We start from the raw sequence: 18146 nt of genomic DNA on the forward strand, positions 1-18146 counted from the left end.
GCTCTTTTGCGATCCTGGGACTCCATCATGGTTACCTGTGCTGATGAGCTCTGCGTGGTCACCTGTGCTCTCCTCACTGGGCAAACAGGAAATGAAATTCAAAAGTTCGCGGGGCTTTTCCTGTCTACCTGGTCAGTGCATCTGAGTTGAGAGTGCTGTCCAGAGCGGTCACAATGAAGCACTGTGGGATAGCTTCCGGAGGCCAATAATGTCGAATTCCGTCCACACTACCTCAATTCCAACCCACAAAGGCCTATTTTAGCACTAATCCCCTCGTCGGAGGTAGAATAAAGAAACCGGTTTAAAGGGCCCTTTAAGTCGAAAAAAGGGCTTTGTTGTGTGAATGTGTCCAGGCTTAATTCGAATTAACGCTGCTAAATTCAACCTAAACTAATAGAGTAGACCAGGCCTAAGTACTGTCACCTGTCATGCAGTTGTTCTCTCTTGCAAATTACTATGCGAGTGCCTGATCCTGAACCATTAGAATTTTTCCATCTACTTTAATGGTACAAAAGTGGGTCCAAAACCTTTTTTGCAACTGTTTTAAAAAGTGATTATAAAAAAATCAGAATATTTGTTAAACATGGGTATTTAGAGGACTTAATTTTAAATACCCTTCTCTTCCAGGTCCTTTTTGTAGTTCTCCAATAAGCACAAATAACGGTGCTGTTGGCAGACCCCATTCCAGCTGTGTAACTAAGTCTCTCTTGCAGCCTATTTATTTATATTTCCACACTGACAGCTTCAGTTTCATCATGTTAACATTTCTTGTTCAAAATATTTACCTTTACCTTTATTTACCTTTCTAAATCTGTTCAATTTCTGATGACAAAGAATCACAGGCCAGGTGTTTTAATGTAATTAAAGTACAATAAAAAAAATTCAGCGTGAATTTTTATGCATGATTGATATGCATGTAAGTGTGTTCACTTGGCCATTTCAAGTTTGGTCTGGGATTATTTTAAAATGACTTGGCCTCTCCATGACCAGTGTTGGGGTCAGCATGAGGCATAGACACCACAGGCCTATGCCAAAGGCAGTAACTTCTGGCACTGTGTGATTAGATCACAATCTCATCTTTAATTTAAATAAAAAAGTTTCTAGTCCTCGTGGTCACAAAGAAAAGCTTGAAAATGTAATCCAGGGTAATTGATGCAGTGACAGCTGCCTGAGTCTGTAGGCAATCGGAAACAATAGCTCTTAAAGGGGTGAACTGTACCATGAGTCTCAATGGGGGTTAACCCCAAGAGCCACTGCTCTGGTTTCCACCAAATCCACCCCAGCAGAGGACTCTGTGCAACAGGAGAAGAGTACAGGGGGCCCATCATACCCACCCAAGAAGATATACCTTGATTACTGTGGCAAGTACTGGGGGTGGGGAGAACACCTGCTGTTGACTCTGCCTCTCTGTGGAGGAGAGGAGATCCCCGCCAATCATGGGTGAAAGAAGGCAGCACCATAGCACTGCCTTTGCTTCTCTGAAAGGGGAGGGAGCCACCGGCCGCTGCTAAAGGGGAAGGTGCTGGGAGGCCTTATGTTGTGGTGTCTAGGGCCCTGGATTGTTTTATGACAACAGAAATGCTACCATGAGCCAGAGGTGATAATACCATTACTTCTCCCTCTCTGTAGCTTCATATTGTACATTATAACTCTGATAAATATCCCGATGTAACAGCAGCAATAGACAAATCAGATGGGCTAGCAGTTTTGGCTATTCTCATTGAGGTAAGATGCATGCCTTGTGCTTTTTTCATATTTAATAATGCTATAATTAAAGCATCTGTAAGCTTTAAGTACAATTAGATGACTGGGATTAACTTGGAGACCATCAATATTGGCATGTCTGGCTATATGGTCTCTCTCTTCCACTCCACCTACACACACACATATAGGGTCAGATTCTGCCCTCAGTTATATTTCTGTGAACTAGGTGTATAGTGCAGGAGAAAAGATTGAGTATTCCCTCAGATTTTAAAATGAAATAACATCAGGCAGGTTCATATCCTTTTGAATTTGCTTTCTACAGACTAAGGAGCAGGTGAGTTTCTCACAAATGATAGTAGAAAGTGAAGATCAAGTCTGCACATTTGAATAGTCTCAGATAGTAAAGGCAGTTTTATATGTAGCACAGAACACTTTTTAACACAGCAGGGGTCACCAGGCTGGCAGAACCCTGGCACAGGTAATTAATTATTGAAGACTAGGATATGACCATACCCTTCACAACTAGTACTTCACAGGCACACAGTTCCTTTGTATCAATGAAGCTGGTGGTGACAAAAAAATTATGAGACAAGTAAATTAGTGCGCCTTTCAACACAGCAGGGGGACAGGTTTTCACACCTAACCCTGACACAGAAGCAATTAAATAACCCAGTCAGCAATCTGATGGAACCTCCTGTAACTCTGCCAGGCAAACATTTCCAATTACTTTGTGTAAATGTGACCAAAAAAGGCTAGCTATAAACTCAGCACTCAACTAATGAACTTCACAATAGAGCGGATTGAAAAATGTGTTTCCCCCCGACGAATATTTTGACTTTTTGTCAACAAAATTGAAAACTCCAAAACTTTCAGTTTTCCATTGAAAACCTGAAAGTGTTCAAGGAATGCAGACACTTTCTGAGAAAAGTTTTGTTTCTTTGAAAACCCAACTATCTGTCAGAAGGCTTCTGGTTTCTCTACAAAATGCTTATTCTATAATGCTGCTTAAAAATCAAATAAGGACATCTCCAAATTTAACATTATTTACTTATTTCCAGCTGAGAACTTCAGAAACATGGTGGCTTTCAGAGTTGAATTTAGGATACACTTTTTTCTGGTTGCCAGATGAGTTGCTGAGAATCAGCTCCAAATTATTAAGAAAACAGGCATTGATAAGAAGCTATAGCAGTACGTCTCTTATTGGATATTAGAGTTATGACACTCACCACTGGTTGTGCCCTTTTAACAGTGTCATTCTTTATTTTGAATTGCAAGCCGCAGACTAACAATTTCTGGTTGGCAACAGAGAACCCAAAATATGCTACCTATGGCTATGACTAGAAACCTATGCATGATCTGAGAAGCCTGTCAGTGTAGAATTAGGATGTATAAAGTTCTTAAAGGAAACAGACTTCCACTTGTTTGCCCAGCAGGCTAGCCACTAAAAGGCTACCTGTTTTTCCAAACACACACCATAAGGTGTGTTACAGAATAAAGAATGTAGGTTTCATCTAAAACCTTCCTGGTCTGAAGTTTTCTGCTCCATAATGCTGTTCTGCAGTAAGGGACCAATCCTGGCTATATAAAGGATTGCAAGATGAGACCCTAAGAGGTTACATTTTATGAAGAACTGTGTGGAGTTTCAGCTAATGAGAGTTGTGCAGCTATATGCTTTGGAAATTTATCCTACAGTCAGATATTACTGGTTACTTAGTTTAAGACTACTGTTATTCATTGAGTCCAAGGGCAGAAGGGACTATTAGATCATCTAGTCCAGGGGTCTCAAACTCAAATGACCAGGAAGGCCACATGAGGACTAGTTCATTGTCCCAAGAGCCGCATCACTGACACACACCCCCTTGCTGCCCCCAGCCCTGACCCCACTCCACCCCTTCCATGAGGCCCCACCCCTGCCCCCATTCTAATCCCTTCCCCGAAGTCCCCACCCCCAACTCCACCCCCTCCCTGCCCCCAGAGGGTGCAAGAGGGGTGTGGCGGGGGCTCAGGGCAGGGAGTTGGGGTGTGGGGTGCAGGATGGGTGAGGGGTGCGGCAAGGGGTTGGGGTGCAGGGTGTGGCAAGGGGATCAGGGTAGGGGGTCGGGGTGTAGGGTACAGAAGGGTGAGGGGTGCGGCAGGGGGTTGGGGTGTAGGGTGCAGGAGGGAGTGCGGGGTGTGGCAGAGGGTTGGGGTTCAGGCAGGGGGCTTGGGTGCAGCAGGGGTGTGGGATGCAGCAGGGGGCTTAGGGTGAAGCAGGGGGGTGGGATTCAGGCNTGCATGTGCTGTTACTTTGGCTACTTGCCCCTCAATTTAGTATGCAGATAGCTGATTTATGCAAATAATGATCACTGGTGTGCCCACTGCCAGTAAGCAAATGGTCAGAACTCACCGGATTTTTTCCTCAGGTATCTTTTTAAAAAAAAGCTGTTGGTGGATGCAGTAAAATGCAGACAATGTTGACGAGATGTATAGAAACATGGTGTTGACAAGAAAATCTTCAGCGTAGTGGCAAAAACACTCAAACCATTATAAATAGCAGACAGCGTATTTCAAACCCGAGTCCTCTACACATAGGTCTACACTGTGGTTGGAGGTGTGATTGCAGCATGGTTTGGTATATCCATGCTAGCTTTAATCTAGCTAGCACAGCTAAAAATAGCAGTGAAGATGTGGCAGCATGAGCTTCAGTGCAGGTTAGCAACGTGAGTACATACTCAGGCTCCTTGGTGTACTTGTACAGCTTGGTGCTGAAGCCTGCACAAGCACATCCTCTCTGCTAGTTTTAGTTGTGCTAGCTAAATTAAAGCTAGCACAGATACACCTATCAAAGCTGCAATCACACCTCTGATTGCAGTGTAGACGAACCCTAAATGTCTAATATTGGGTAGTTGTCTGCATTGCTTATAAAGAAATTCATTCAGTAGTGCTCCTGAGCAGAGCGCACTCAATAGTAAAGAGCAATTTTTCTCATTAATCACAACCCTGGTTTGGTATCCAGGTGTAACATGTCAGACTTGTATAAGAACAAATTTAGAAGTGGTTTAATGAACTACATTTCTATATTAAATTGGGCCTAGCATCTATCAAAGTAAATTTTTTCCTTTTCCATTGAGATCAGAATGTTTGCTGAAAACAAATTTGCCCTACTGGGACTCACCTGTGCAGAGATATACAGCAAACCAATGCAGTCCAGTAGAAAGTCATAATGATGCAAAGTAGATTAGCATTGAGAGAAGTGTGATTAAGAATACGGAATTAAAATGGATCCTCTCTTTCAGACCAGGTAGCTCTAGTCCCAGGTTTTGACATCCAAGAACTGCTTCCTGACCAACTGGATGAGTATTATCGCTATGAAGGATCCCTGACCACTCCTCCTTGTTTCCCTAGTGTTCTCTGGACAGTTTTCCGACACCCGGTAAAAGTTTCACAAGAACAGGCAAGTTTAAGTAAAACAGATATTTTCTTATTTAACCTGTCATTGTAGCCTAAAGTCGGATATTAAATTAAATGCTAATAAATTAATCTGTTTGGTGTTTATTAAGGAATGTTAAATTTGTATTCTCATTTCCTGGATTCCAAATATGAAGTTTTCCATAAGGTCTCTCTGACAAAGCTCTGTCCTTGTCTCCATGGGTCCTGCGTTTCCTGGTGGATTTCGCTAGCCTCAGAGGCTCATTGTGACCCTCCACTTAACCCTTCTCTCTCTAGAGACACAGACTACTGAGCCATTTTCATCATAAGCCAGCGAGGGAGGTGAGGAGAAGCTATCCTCCCTTGCACAGTCTCTGTTGCCTCCCAGTCTCAGAAATTAATCAGGGGGACATGGGGGGGGGGATCCCAGGCCCACCCTCTACTCCGGGCTCCAGCCCAGGGACCCTAATAGTATCAACTATGGTAGCTGACCTTTTAGGAACAGGACACATACAATTCCCTGGGCTACTTCCCCACAGCAGCCCCCACTTCCTCAAGCTCCACTGCACCCTTACCTCAGGGCCTCCCTCTTTGTGCCTAATATGGTGTGTACAGCTCAGTCTCTCCCACAGCGCAACTTCTTCTCACAGCTCCTGACATGCACGCATAGGCGCCAACTTTCTTGGGCGCGGGTGGGTGTCCGCGCCTCCCGCCCCTTTCCCCACCCCAACTCCACCCTTTCCCTGTCCCTGGCCCCCATTCCAACCCCACTCCAAAGTCCCCGCCCTAACTCCGCCCCCTCCCTGCCCCTATTGGATCCCTTCCCCAAATCCCAGCCCCGCCTCTTCCCCCAGCGCGCTGCGTTCCCCCACATCCCCTCTCCCTCCCTGCCCCGCGAATCAGCTGTTTCGCGGCGCAAGAGCTGGGAGGGAGGGAGGAGAAGCAGGATGCGGTAGCGTGCTTGTGGAGGAGGCAGAGGTAAGCTGGAGCGGGGGGGCAGAGAGCTGCCAGTGGGTGCTGAGCACCCGCCAATTTTTTTCTGTGGGTGCTCCAGCCCCAGAGCACCCACGGAGTCGGCGCCTATGGATGTGCACCCACCTAACTCGGAGGCTTTTAACTAGTTTCAGCCAGCCCCTGATTGGCTTCAGGTGTCCCAATCAAGCTAACGTCCTCCCTGCCTTCTGGAAAGCTCTTAATTGACCTGGAGCAGCTGCCATTTACTTATCCTGGTACCAGGGATTTGTTTAGCCTGGGGCTAATATATCTGTCTTCCACTACTTTTCTATAGCCATCTGGCCTTGCCCCGTCACAGTCTCATAAAACTAAAAGGTGTGATTATTCAAATTAATCTTAGAGTGGGAAAAAGAAAATTATTTAATCTCTTTGATCCATCATATTTTGTTTGCAATTGACATGCAAAGGCCACAGGACTGGAGACTGGATGGCTTTTAAATTCAGAATAAACATATTACAGTCCAAATTTTCAGCCCCACCTTAATGGGATCTTTATTTTTGTGCCCACAACTTTGTGGATAAAAATAACTGGTGATGCAGTTTAAGGTCACCTGAACTTCCAAGTACCTGACTGCCCCTGAAAATTAGATACAGGACACCTTAATTGGGTCTGCTATCCATCATAGGTGAAAAGTTTCACACACAGTTAAACAGGGACACAGAGAGAGATTTATGTTTGAAACTCGTAGTCAATTCCTTTGTTTCAGCACTTGCTCTCTACATGCAAGTATCTTTCATGAATTGCTAGTCCAATCCTATGTAACAGTAACATCCAGATAGGAACAACTTCTAGCTTTGATTTTGCTTTCATAAAACCAAAGCCTAACTGGTGACGGGTTATTTGGCAAAACAAAAGCTACCCTGGTTTTTACCCACCTCTAGTCTTCATGTGCATGTCTTAGGCTGTGGCTACACTCGAAACTTCAAAGTGCTGCTGTGGGAGCGCTCCCGCGGCAGCGCTGTGAAGTGTGTGTGTGGTCGCGTGCCAGCGCTGGGAGAGAGGTCTCCCAGCGTTGCAGGTATTCCACCTCCACGAGGCTGGGGCACTGTTTACACTGGTGCTTTACAGCGCTGTAACTTGCTGTGCTCAGGTGGGTGTTTTTTCACACCCCTGAGCGAGAAAGTTGCAGCGCTGTAAAGTGCCAGTGTAGCCATAGCCTTAGAAACTAATTACGTTTTTTCCCCCCCTCTCAGGTGGTCAACTGATAAACTAGCAGGAAAAGAGAAGAAACATGTTCTATACTGAGTTATATAACCCCCAAACACCAGATTCTTCTGACCCACATCAGGTGGAGAGAGCTTAGCTAGTAACTTACAAATAAGAAATCCAAACTGTTTTATCACAGAAATCTATGACCAAGTTAGCAGCTGCACTCCTTTTGGTGAGCATTCATTTCTATGAAGCTCGCCACTGCGTGTGCATTCCTTACCTTACCAAAATATCCAGCTTATTAAGATTACTTCTATTACTTGGACTGTTTACGCTAATATTTCAACCACCCCTTCATGGAAGGAAACTTTCCCTCAATAATAATTATTTTTTTCTTCGCTAGTCCTTTTATTAACTTAAAATCAGACCCATTCATGTGATACCTATTCCATTCCAGGTCAAACAGCAGGAACGAGGGGGACTGGGTACTTTTTGGGGGGTTTTGCATACACAGATGTTTGTTTGCTGTGTTTTGAGGTTTAAGAAAAACAAGCAGAGAACAAGTCTACAAACACTCGTCATGAAATAAGGGCTTCCTCTTCCACATTTTCCTGACAGCTACATATCAATTATTAGAGTTACTCTAACATAATTAAATTAAGTTCATATATGGACATGGAGAAACAGCCTTTTAGACAATTGAGGTCACACTGTTTGCACATCAAATTATATTTGGCATAAGTGCTGGAACTAGGGATGCTGCTAATTGCAACCCCTGGCTTGACATGGTTTCCATCATATCCAAGGTTTACAGTTTGGTTCAATGGCTCTGAGCACCCCATTATGAAAATTGTTCCAGCACCCCTGACATTTGGGCTTATACAGCACATTGCATTGGTAGCTACTGCATAACTGAACCCAACTCCTTCATCCATCTCTGTGTGTTGAAACAGTCCCTCTTTGGATGGAATTGATTCTGAGGGTATGTCTACACTACGGGATTAATCCGAATTTATATAATTCGAATTTTGGAAACAGATTGTATAAAGTCGAATGTATGCGGCCACACTAAGCACATTAATTCGGCAGTGTCTGTCCATGTACCAGGGCTAGCGTCGATTTCCGGAGCGTTGCACTGTGGGTAGCTATCCCATAGCTATCCCATAGTTCCCACAGTCTCCTCTGCCCATTGGAATTCTGGGTTGAGATCCCAATGCCTGATGGGGCCAAAAACATTGTCACGGATGGTTCTGGGTACATCCTCCCCCCTCTCCAGGGAAGCAATGGCGGACAACCGTTTCGCGCCTTTTTCCTGGGTGAACACTGCAGACGCCATACCACGGCAAGCATGGAGCCCGCTCAGCTCATTGTAAACACCTCACACGTTATCGTGCAGTTTATGCTGAACCAGAACCTGCAAAACCAGGCGGCGAGAAGTAGGCTACGGCAGCGCGGCGGTGAGAGTGATGAGGATATGGACATGGAATTCTATCAAACCGCAGGCCCCGGTGCTTTGGAGATCTTGCTGTTAATGGGGCAGGTTACAGCCGTGGAACGCCGATTCTGGGCCCGGGAAACAAGCACAGACTGGTGGGACTGCATAGTGTTGCAGGTGTGGAAAGATTCCCAGTGGCTGCGAAACTTTTGCATGCGTAAGAGCACTTTCATGGAACTTTGTGACTTGCTTTCCCCTGCCCTGAAGCGCCAGAATACCAAGATGAGAGCAGCCTTCACGGTTGAGAAGCGAGTGGCGATAGCCCTGTGGAAGCTTGCAATGCCAGACAGCTACTGGTCAGTCGGAAATCAATTTGGAGTGGGCAAATCTACTGTGGGGGCTGCTGTGATGCAAGTAGCCAAAGCAATCACTGAGCTGCTGCTACGAAAGGTAGTGACTCTGGGAAATGTGCAAGTCATAGTGGATGGCTTTGCTGCAATGGGATTCCCTAACTGTGGTGGGGCGATAGATGGAAACCATATCCCTATCTTGGCACTGGAGCACCAGGGTACCCACTACATAAATCGCAAGGGGTACTTTTCAATGGTGCTGCAAGCGCTTGTGGATCACAAGGGACGTTTCACCAACATCAACGTGGGATGGCCGGGAAGGGTTCATGACGCTCGCGTCTTCAGGAACACTACTCTGTTTAAACGGCTGCAGCAAGGGACTTACTTCCCGGACCAGAAAATAACCGTTGGGGATGTTGAAATGCTTATAGTTATCCTTGGGGACCCAGCCTACCCCTTAATGCCATGGCTCATGAAGCCGTACACAGACAGCCTGGACAGGAGTCAGGAGCTGTTCAACTGCAGGCTGAGCAAGTGCAGAATGGTGATGCAATGTGCATTTGAACGTTAAAAGGTCGCTGGCGCTCGTTACTGACTTGGTCAGACCTCAGCCAAACCAATCTCCCCATTGTTATTTCTGCTTGCTGTGTGCTCCACAATCTCTGTGAGAGTAAGGGGGAGACCTTTATGGCGGGGTGGGAGGCTGAGGCAAATCGCCTGGCTGCTGATTATGTGCAGCCAGACACCAGGGCGATTAGAAGATCACACCAGGAAGCGCTGCGCATCAGAGAAGCTTTGAAAACCAGTTTCATGACTGGCCAAGCTATGGTGTGAAAGTTCTGTTTGTTGAAAAACCGCCCCCTTGATTGACTCATTCCCTGTAAGCAAACCACCCTCCCCCCTTAAATCACAGCTTGCTTTTAAAGGAAATAAAGTCACTATAATTTAAAAATTATGTATTCTTTATTAATTGATTATAAACATAGGGAGAGAACCAACAAGGTAACCTGGGTGAGATTTGGGAGGAGGATAGGAGGGAAGTAAAAGGCCACTGAAAAAATTCAATATAAATGACAGCCTTTTGGTTGGGCTGTCCACTGGGGTGGAGTGGGAGGGTGCACGGAGCCTCCCCCCCACGTTCTTACACGTCTGAGTGAGGAGGCTATGGAACATGGTGAGAGGGGAGGGGCATCTTTCCTCTACTGAGATATCGTGTCCTTCCACTCATTCAAATGAGCTCTTTCATTGCGGGTGCATTCCATTATTTCCGAGAACATCTCTTTCTCCGCCGCCTTATCTGAGATAGCCTTCGGGACGGTGGAGGAAGGCTTGAAAAATTTGCAGCTGCTGGAGGGATGAAAAAAAGGAGAGAAGTTTTTAAAATGATACATTTTACAGAACAATGCTTATAGTCTTTCATGATGAACAACACTATTCACACTACATAGCACATGTGATTTCAGTACAAGGTCGCATTTTCCATCTGAATATTGAGTGCCTGTGGCTTTGGTGTTAGAGATCACAGACGCAGGTCCGGGCAACAGAATTCAGCTTGCATGCGGCCATGGTAAGCCATTGTCTTTCGGCTTCTGCACCCTCCTTTCCCACATACCAAGCAAAGCCCATTGCAGTTTTCCTCTTAACCTTCAGCAGCAGAAAACAAACTAATCCCCTGCACCCCCCTCCTGCCATCCAATTCTCTGGGATGATCGCTTTATCCCTCCCCCCACCGCATGGCTGGTATCAGGGAAGATCCCTGCTAGCCAAACGCGAAAAGCTCAGCGCCAATGCCCCCGCCCCCTGTTTGGCTAACTGCAGGGAAGGATTTCTTTTCAGCCACAGGCAAACAGCCCAGTAGGAACGGCCACCTCTGTCCCCTTAATTAAATTCCCGTATTTCAACCAGGTTACCATGAGCGATATCACTCTCCTGAGGATTACACAGCAAGATAAAGAACGGATGTTGCTTGAATGCCAGCAAACACCGGGACCATACGCTGCCAGGCTTTGTCATGCAATGATACCAGATTACTTGCTACTAGCATGGCGTAGTCAAGTGTCCTACCATAGAGGACGGAATAAGGCTGCACTGACCAGAAACCTTCTGCAAAGGCTTTTGGAGTACCTCCAGGAGAGCTTCATGGAGATGTCCCTGGAGGATTTCCGCTCCATCCCCAGACACGTTAACAGACTTTTCCAGTAGCTGTACTGGCCGCGAATGCATCCCAAGTCCTCAGGGCAAACTAATCATTAAAAAACGCTTGCTTTTAAACCATGTTTTATATTTTAAAATGTAAACTCACCTGAGGTCCCTTCCATGGGGTCATGGTCTTGGGTACTGGCTTGGGAGGGTACTTCAGTCAGGCTGAGAAAAAGATCCTGGCTGTTGGGGAGAACGGAGTGCTCGGTGCTCTCTGCAAGCTCGTCGTCCTCCTCCTCCTCCTCCTCTTCCCCGTCCGCAGAATCCTCAGGTGTAGCTGATGAGATGATCCCCCCCTCGGAATCCACGGTCAGAGGTGGGGTAGTGGTGGCGGCCCCCCCTAGAACTGCATGCAGCTCGTTGTAGAAGCGGCATGTCCGCGGCTCTGACCCGGAGCGACCGTTTGCCTCCTTTGTTTTCTGATAGGCTTGTCTGAGCTCCTTGACTTTCACACGGCACTGATCTGAGTCCCTATTGTGGCCTCTCTCCATCATGCCCTTGGAGACTTTTTCAAAAGTTTTGGCATTTCGTCTTTTTGAACGAAGTTCTGCTAGCACTGAATCCTCTCCCCATATAGCGATCAGATCCAGTACCTCCCGTACAGTCCATGCTGGTGCTCTTTTTCGATTATTGGCCTGCATGGTTATCTGTGCTGATGAGCTCTCTGTGGTCACCTATGGTCTCCTGTGCTGGGCAAACAAGAAATGAAATTCAAATGTTCGCGGGGCTTTTCCTGTCTACCTGGCCAGTGCATCCGAGTTCAGATTGCTGTCCAGAGCGGTCACAATGGTGCACTGTGGGATAGCTCCCGGAGGCCAATACCATCGAATTGCGGCCACACTAACCCTAATTTGAAATGACTATCAATTTTGGCGCTACTCTGCTCGTCGGGGAGGAGTACAGAAATCGAATTTAAGAGCCCTTTATTTTGAAATAAATGGCTTCGCTGTGTGGACGGGTGCAGGGTTAATTCGATTTAAGGCTGCTAAATTCGAATTAAACTCATACTGTAGACCAGACCTCAGTGTCACTTCAGCATAAGATGATGTCTAAACATACCCACCTTGCGTTTTCTATACACTGGATGCAGAATTGTATGCTTTGTCCCTAGCTGCTGGCACTGGAAACAGCTCTGTACTGCACACAACCCAATGACCCCGCACCCCTGGAAATGGTTAATAACTTCAGACACATTCAGGAGTTTGATGAAAGGCTGGTTTCTGTCTCCTTCCGTCAAGGTAAGTAAAATAAATGCCTGTGTAAAGAAATAGTAAATAGTTATGCACGTGGATATGGAATACTAAGTGCCTATAGCATTGCTTTGGTTTATTCAGGCACAAAGAGATCAGTAGGAGTTTTCACACAGTATCATTTCCCCTTACATTGTGGTCTCCCTTTTTCTCCTCTTACAGTTGCTTATATGAGCAATTGTATGAGAATAAGGTGAATACAAAGTTCTTTTTGTCACCCATTAGGATCAAATGAGCAGATCCCACTCAGTCATTGTCCTTAGACCTTGAAGAGTAGAGTGAGGAAGATCGGGCAGGGGAAAGTGTATTGGGGAGCCCCAGCCCTTCTTGTCATGCTCAATGGGAGAAGAATTTTTTGATATTTACTCCAGACCGTTTTTCTCTCTAATTTTGAATCTTTTACTTCCAGTCACTGTTTTAAGTGGCATTATGATCACGTACATCCTCCAGTTCCATGTTGCCAAATTTTCCTCATTTTAATTAGCCTGTCTAAGCTTTTATCAATTAACTCTAGCATACTCCATAACTGCACTGCAGCCCCACATCTCTGGACCCCAAACATATTTAAAAACTTTTGCTGAGGCTCCAATCCTGCTCCAATCAAAGTCAATTACAAAATGCCTGCTGACTTCAACAGAGACAGGATTGGGCCCTTGGGAAGTTTCATGAGATATGCAATTTGATTTTAATACACAAAAGAAAGGGCAAAACTTTGCAGGGCATGTTACAAATTGGAAATCTAGTAATGCAGAGAATAGTGGAAACATATTCCTTTTTATAAGTATCTGATTAGAATGAGGCAGAATATGTTAACCTTTGGGGAAAAAACTACATACTTTTACATTTTGGATTGAAGAAAGACCATTTTTTGATCCAGCCTTGAGGCCTGATCCTGAAAACATGTATGGGAATAAAGTTATTCCAGTAAAATGTATCTAGAGTTAACAGATGTTAATGGTGAAGGGGAATCAGTTTTACACTTGATGAAAGAGGTCAGTATAACACTTTACATTTATTTAGCACCTTTTACCCCAAGTTCTCAAGGCATTTCACAGCCCCCTGGAGGCATATTCATTATCTCCAATTTACAGATGGGGAAATTGAGGAACAGGAAGACTTTCTTAAAGTTTTACAGGAAGTCAGTTCCAGAGTGGGACAGAACCCAGTATTGGCTCCCAGCCTTCTTTGAACCATTAGATAACACACCTGCCCTGTCAATAAAATAAAATGCTTGATGACTGCACTTCTACAAATATATAAAACTTTCAAGAGTCTTGAATCTAACTCAGTTAGAAGTTAACAATTAAAAAACAATTGTCATTTGCTTTTTCCCATCTTTATTAACAGAAGGGATAAAATGTCTCAAACACTACAAACTTAAATCCCAATATTTGGGGCCCAAGTGCAAGTAAAAAAAAACAAAAACGCCACTACACGAATAAACCTAAGTTACTGTAAGGACAGTTCTGTAATTTTGACTATAAAGAATGAATATGAAGTCCACCCAGTTTTAACTGCCTAGTTTTAGAAATGATGTCCATTTTATAGTCTTGAAGCTTTAAAATTCCACCCCCCAGAGTGAATTCTATTGAATACCAGCGAGTTGCTGTAAAGGAGACACTCTTCTACATAACAGATGGAATGTTAAGGCTCCAGACAACTGTAAACATATTTAGTGTACCTGGAACATTTCAACCTTTTCTAATATGCTCTCATTTCACTGGGCATTAAATTTAGATTTACTCAGTGGTTTGAGCATTGGCCTGCTAAACCAAGGGTTGTGAGTTCAATCCTTAAAGGGGCCATTTAGGGATCTGGAGAAAAAATTTGTCTGGGGATTGGACCTGCTTTGTTTTCAAACAACTGAATTATTTTTCATTGTTGAAAATAAGAGATTGAATTTACCATTTTAGCAGTAGACAGTCTAAGTTTTAAAATCTAAAATAATTGACCTGTTACATATGTCTTCTATCCATACCAGAATTTTTAATCTTGTGTCACTGCTGGAAGAATAGAAATTATTTCTATAATTGTCTATGTTTCATAGAATCATAGAATATCAGGGTTGGAAGGGACCTCAGGAGATCATCTAGTCCAACCCCCTGCTCAAAGCAGGACCAATTCCCAACTAAATCATCCATTGGTTATTATTCTGAATGTAGTTCTGAGGTCTGCCCAGAACATAACACCAAATCTACCTAGTTTGCAAGACAAGAGATCAAGCACATCTCTGGGTATCTACTTGATTGTATGTATTGTATGTGTCAATGCATATTCTAATGAAAACACTGATCTCTCCCTTTATAAAAGATCACAAATGCCTCTCTGTTGTGCATGAAGTACCTTCTCAGTCTCTGTTCACATATTGCTCTGTGCGGTAAGGAGTCATTTGACTCGGACTGCCTCATTTCTCACAATAAGTCATCAGTATTAACAGAACTACCCCCTTATCAGGTTAGTAGCTGAGCAAAAGAGTTATTGTACTGTATCAGTGACAAATTGGAAATAAAAACAACAAGGAGTCTGGTGGCACTTTAAAGACTAACAGATTTATTTGGGCATAAGCTTTTGTGGGTAAAAAACCCACTTCTTCAGACTCATGGAGTGAAAATTACAGCTACAGGCATAAATATATATTGGCACATGAAGAGAAGGGAGTTACCTTACAAGTGGAGAACCAATGTTGAAGGCCAATTTAGTCAGGGTGGATGTAGTCCCTAGGGAGTGGACTACATCCACCCTGACTAAATTGGCCTTCAGCATTGGTTCTCCACTTGTAAGGTAACTCCCTTCTCTTCATGTGCCAATATATATTTATGCCTGTAGCTGTAATTTTCACTCCATGAGTCTGAAGAAGTGGGTTTTTTACCCACAAAAGCTTATGCCCAAATAAATCTGTTAGTCTTTAAGGTGCCACCGGACTCCTCATGGTTTTTCTATATTGATAAGAATTTCAGTAAAACAAAGGATATTACAATAATGATTTCCCTTGGATTTATTGGGCCAAATTCTCTGCTGCTTTAACTCCAGTAAAGTTATCCACCCACAGAGAATTTGGCCCAATAAATCCAAGGGAAATCATTATTGTAATATCCTTTGTTTTACTGAAATTCTTATCAATATAGAAAAACCACAAGGAGTCCGGTGGCACCTTAAAGACTAACAGATTTATTTGGGCATAAGCTTTTGTGGGTAAAAAACCCACTTCTTCAGACTCATGGAGTGAAAATTACAGCTACAGGCATAAATATATATTGGCACATGAAGAGAAGGGAGTTACCTTACAAGTGGAGAACCAATGCTGAAGGCCAATTTAGTCAGGGTGGATGTAGTCCACTCCCTAGGGACTACATCCACCCTGACTAAATTGGCCTTCAACATTGGTTCTCCACTTGTAAGGTAACTCCCTTCTCTTCATGTGCCAATATATATTTATGCCTGTAGCTGTAATTTTCACTCCATGAGTCTGAAGAAGTGGGTTTTTTACCCACAAAAGCTTATGCCCAAATAAATCTGTTAGTCTTTAAGGTGCCACCGGACTCCTTGTTGTTTTTGTGAATATAGACTAACATCCACCCTCTGATAAATTGGAAATACTTTATTTCATGTAAGCAAAGCCCTGACTGCATTGGGAATAAATTACTTCAGTGACTATGTGCAATTCACAGACAAGAAACACTGGTTATCTCTAATTTTTTGTCAGTTCTGCACCTTGACTTTTTTCATTCTACCCCAAACTCAAAGGCAGCAGCAAAATTGAGTGTTGTTGAATAGATTGTGTTGCACTATATGTTCCAACAAAAATAGGCTTACATGTCTTGTTTAATTTCCACTTACTTAACTGAGGCTTGAACTAAAAATTTGATACATTGGTGAACCTCAGCAAATTTGGGATAAGGTTGTTTATATGACTAGGAAGCTGGGCCTTTATTCTTCCCCAGCAACTTCCCTCTCTGCCCGTAACAAGCCTCTTTAGGAAGGGGTTGCAGCATGACAGAAGGGACTTAGAATAATAATAACGTCAGCACCTTCACAGGTTAATGTTACAGAAGAGCAATATCCCAATACACTGCCATTATGATTACAAATACTCCAGTATTACAAAGCCCGTCTTATCCAAAATAGACAAGTAGTGACCAATGTGTTTACCAGATCATCATAATACTAAAACCAACCTCTCAGATACATCTAAGCTAGTACTAGCTGTACATACAATACAAAGAAGAAAGCAAGTCAAATGCATGCAAACAGAGGTCTACTATAAACAAGCTATATTACTCAAATGTCAGGAAGTAACTGTCCAAGTTTTGCACATAATGCCACCCCTCACTATTTGGCAACAAAGTAATTGTTCTAGAGTTTTTATCTTTGCCCTGCAGGGCAAACGTGCCTTTTAAAAAAATTATAAACTGTTAAAGAGAAGTAGTTTGTGCATTTTATTGCTTCTTTATTATATAAAAATACAAAGAGAAGGAAAATCTTTGATGTTTCCTTTACTTCAGTGTTAGGAATCCGGACTTCCCTCTCTTTTGGGGTGTGTGCGGGTGTCTTTGGAGGACCTGGATCATTACTATACAGGAAACTGAGAAGTGAGATGCAACTCAGCCAGCCACCAACTGAGGGAATATTGAGTCTTAGGCCTGGTCCACACTAACCCCCCACTTCGACCTAAGGTACGCAAATTCAGCTACGTTAATAACGTAGCTGAATTCGAAGTACCTTAGTTCGAACTTACCGCGGGTCCAGACGCGGCAGGCAGGCTCCTCCGTTGATGCCGCATACTCCTCTCGCTGAGCTGGAGTACCGGCGTCGACAGCGAGCACTTCCAGGATCGATTTATCGCGTCTAGACAAGACGCGATAAATCGATCCCGGAAGATCGATTGCTTACCGCCGGACCCGGAGGTAAGTGTAGACCTACCCTTAATCCTCAACATTCCCTCTCCTCTCACTTGAGGGCTGGGAGAGCTTAGCTCAGGTTTCAACTTCCTGTGACTGGTCAGATTTCTTTGATGTTCTGCTGAACACAGTAGTAATTCTTGCTATCATAGGCCATTCTGCCTCCTTAGCTACTTCAGATGCTGTGCTAGGGACTCAAAGTCAGACCAATGCACTTCCTACTGTCTCATGCTTTAGAGGATCAGATGATTAGCGGTAGTATACAATTGCATATAGTAGGAGTTTACGCCTTTTTTCCTGAAGCTTCCAGAATTAGTCATTGTCAGACACTGAATAACTGGTGTGCTCCAGTATGTTTGTCTGTGATCCACTCCAAACCTCTGCTCTGGCCAAACAATGTGCAAAGATTTTAAGGTGTCTATGAAGCAGCAGTTGCAATACTGACTATAAACATTTTCAGATAGCAGTGCTTTAATTGACAGGCAATCTGCAGGGTCTGTCTTAAAAGCCACACATTAAAAATGACTACAAGACTAGTACCCAACCAGCACCATTTACCAAGGAGAAATAAAAAGTTATGAGGAAAATACCTGCTCTATATTTCTTTAATACTCATTTCCAGTGTAACCTTAGTGATTAACCTTTCACTTTTTCCCTCTCTGCCCCCTTCATTTTGTCAAGATTCAGTACATGGTGGACTGAGCACGGGTATGTTGTTGGATTGCTAACAGCATATAT

At 43.9% G+C, this 18146-nt stretch overlaps 1 protein-coding gene across 1 annotated transcript in view; it reads left to right on the forward strand.

The window, feature by feature from the left end:
• The window catches only part of CA12 (carbonic anhydrase 12), a 46672-nt gene that overhangs the window by 24312 nt on the left and 4214 nt on the right, over positions 1–18146 (forward strand). The window contains 3 exon segments of the mRNA XM_034784998.1: positions 1630–1741; positions 4926–5137; positions 12372–12498. Coding sequence (XP_034640889.1) covers positions 1630–1741; positions 4926–5137; positions 12372–12498 — 451 coding nt within the window.

The sequence above is a fragment of the Trachemys scripta genome, chromosome 10 (assembly GCF_013100865.1).
Source record: "Trachemys scripta elegans isolate TJP31775 chromosome 10, CAS_Tse_1.0, whole genome shotgun sequence".
NCBI lineage: Eukaryota > Metazoa > Chordata > Testudines > Emydidae > Trachemys > Trachemys scripta.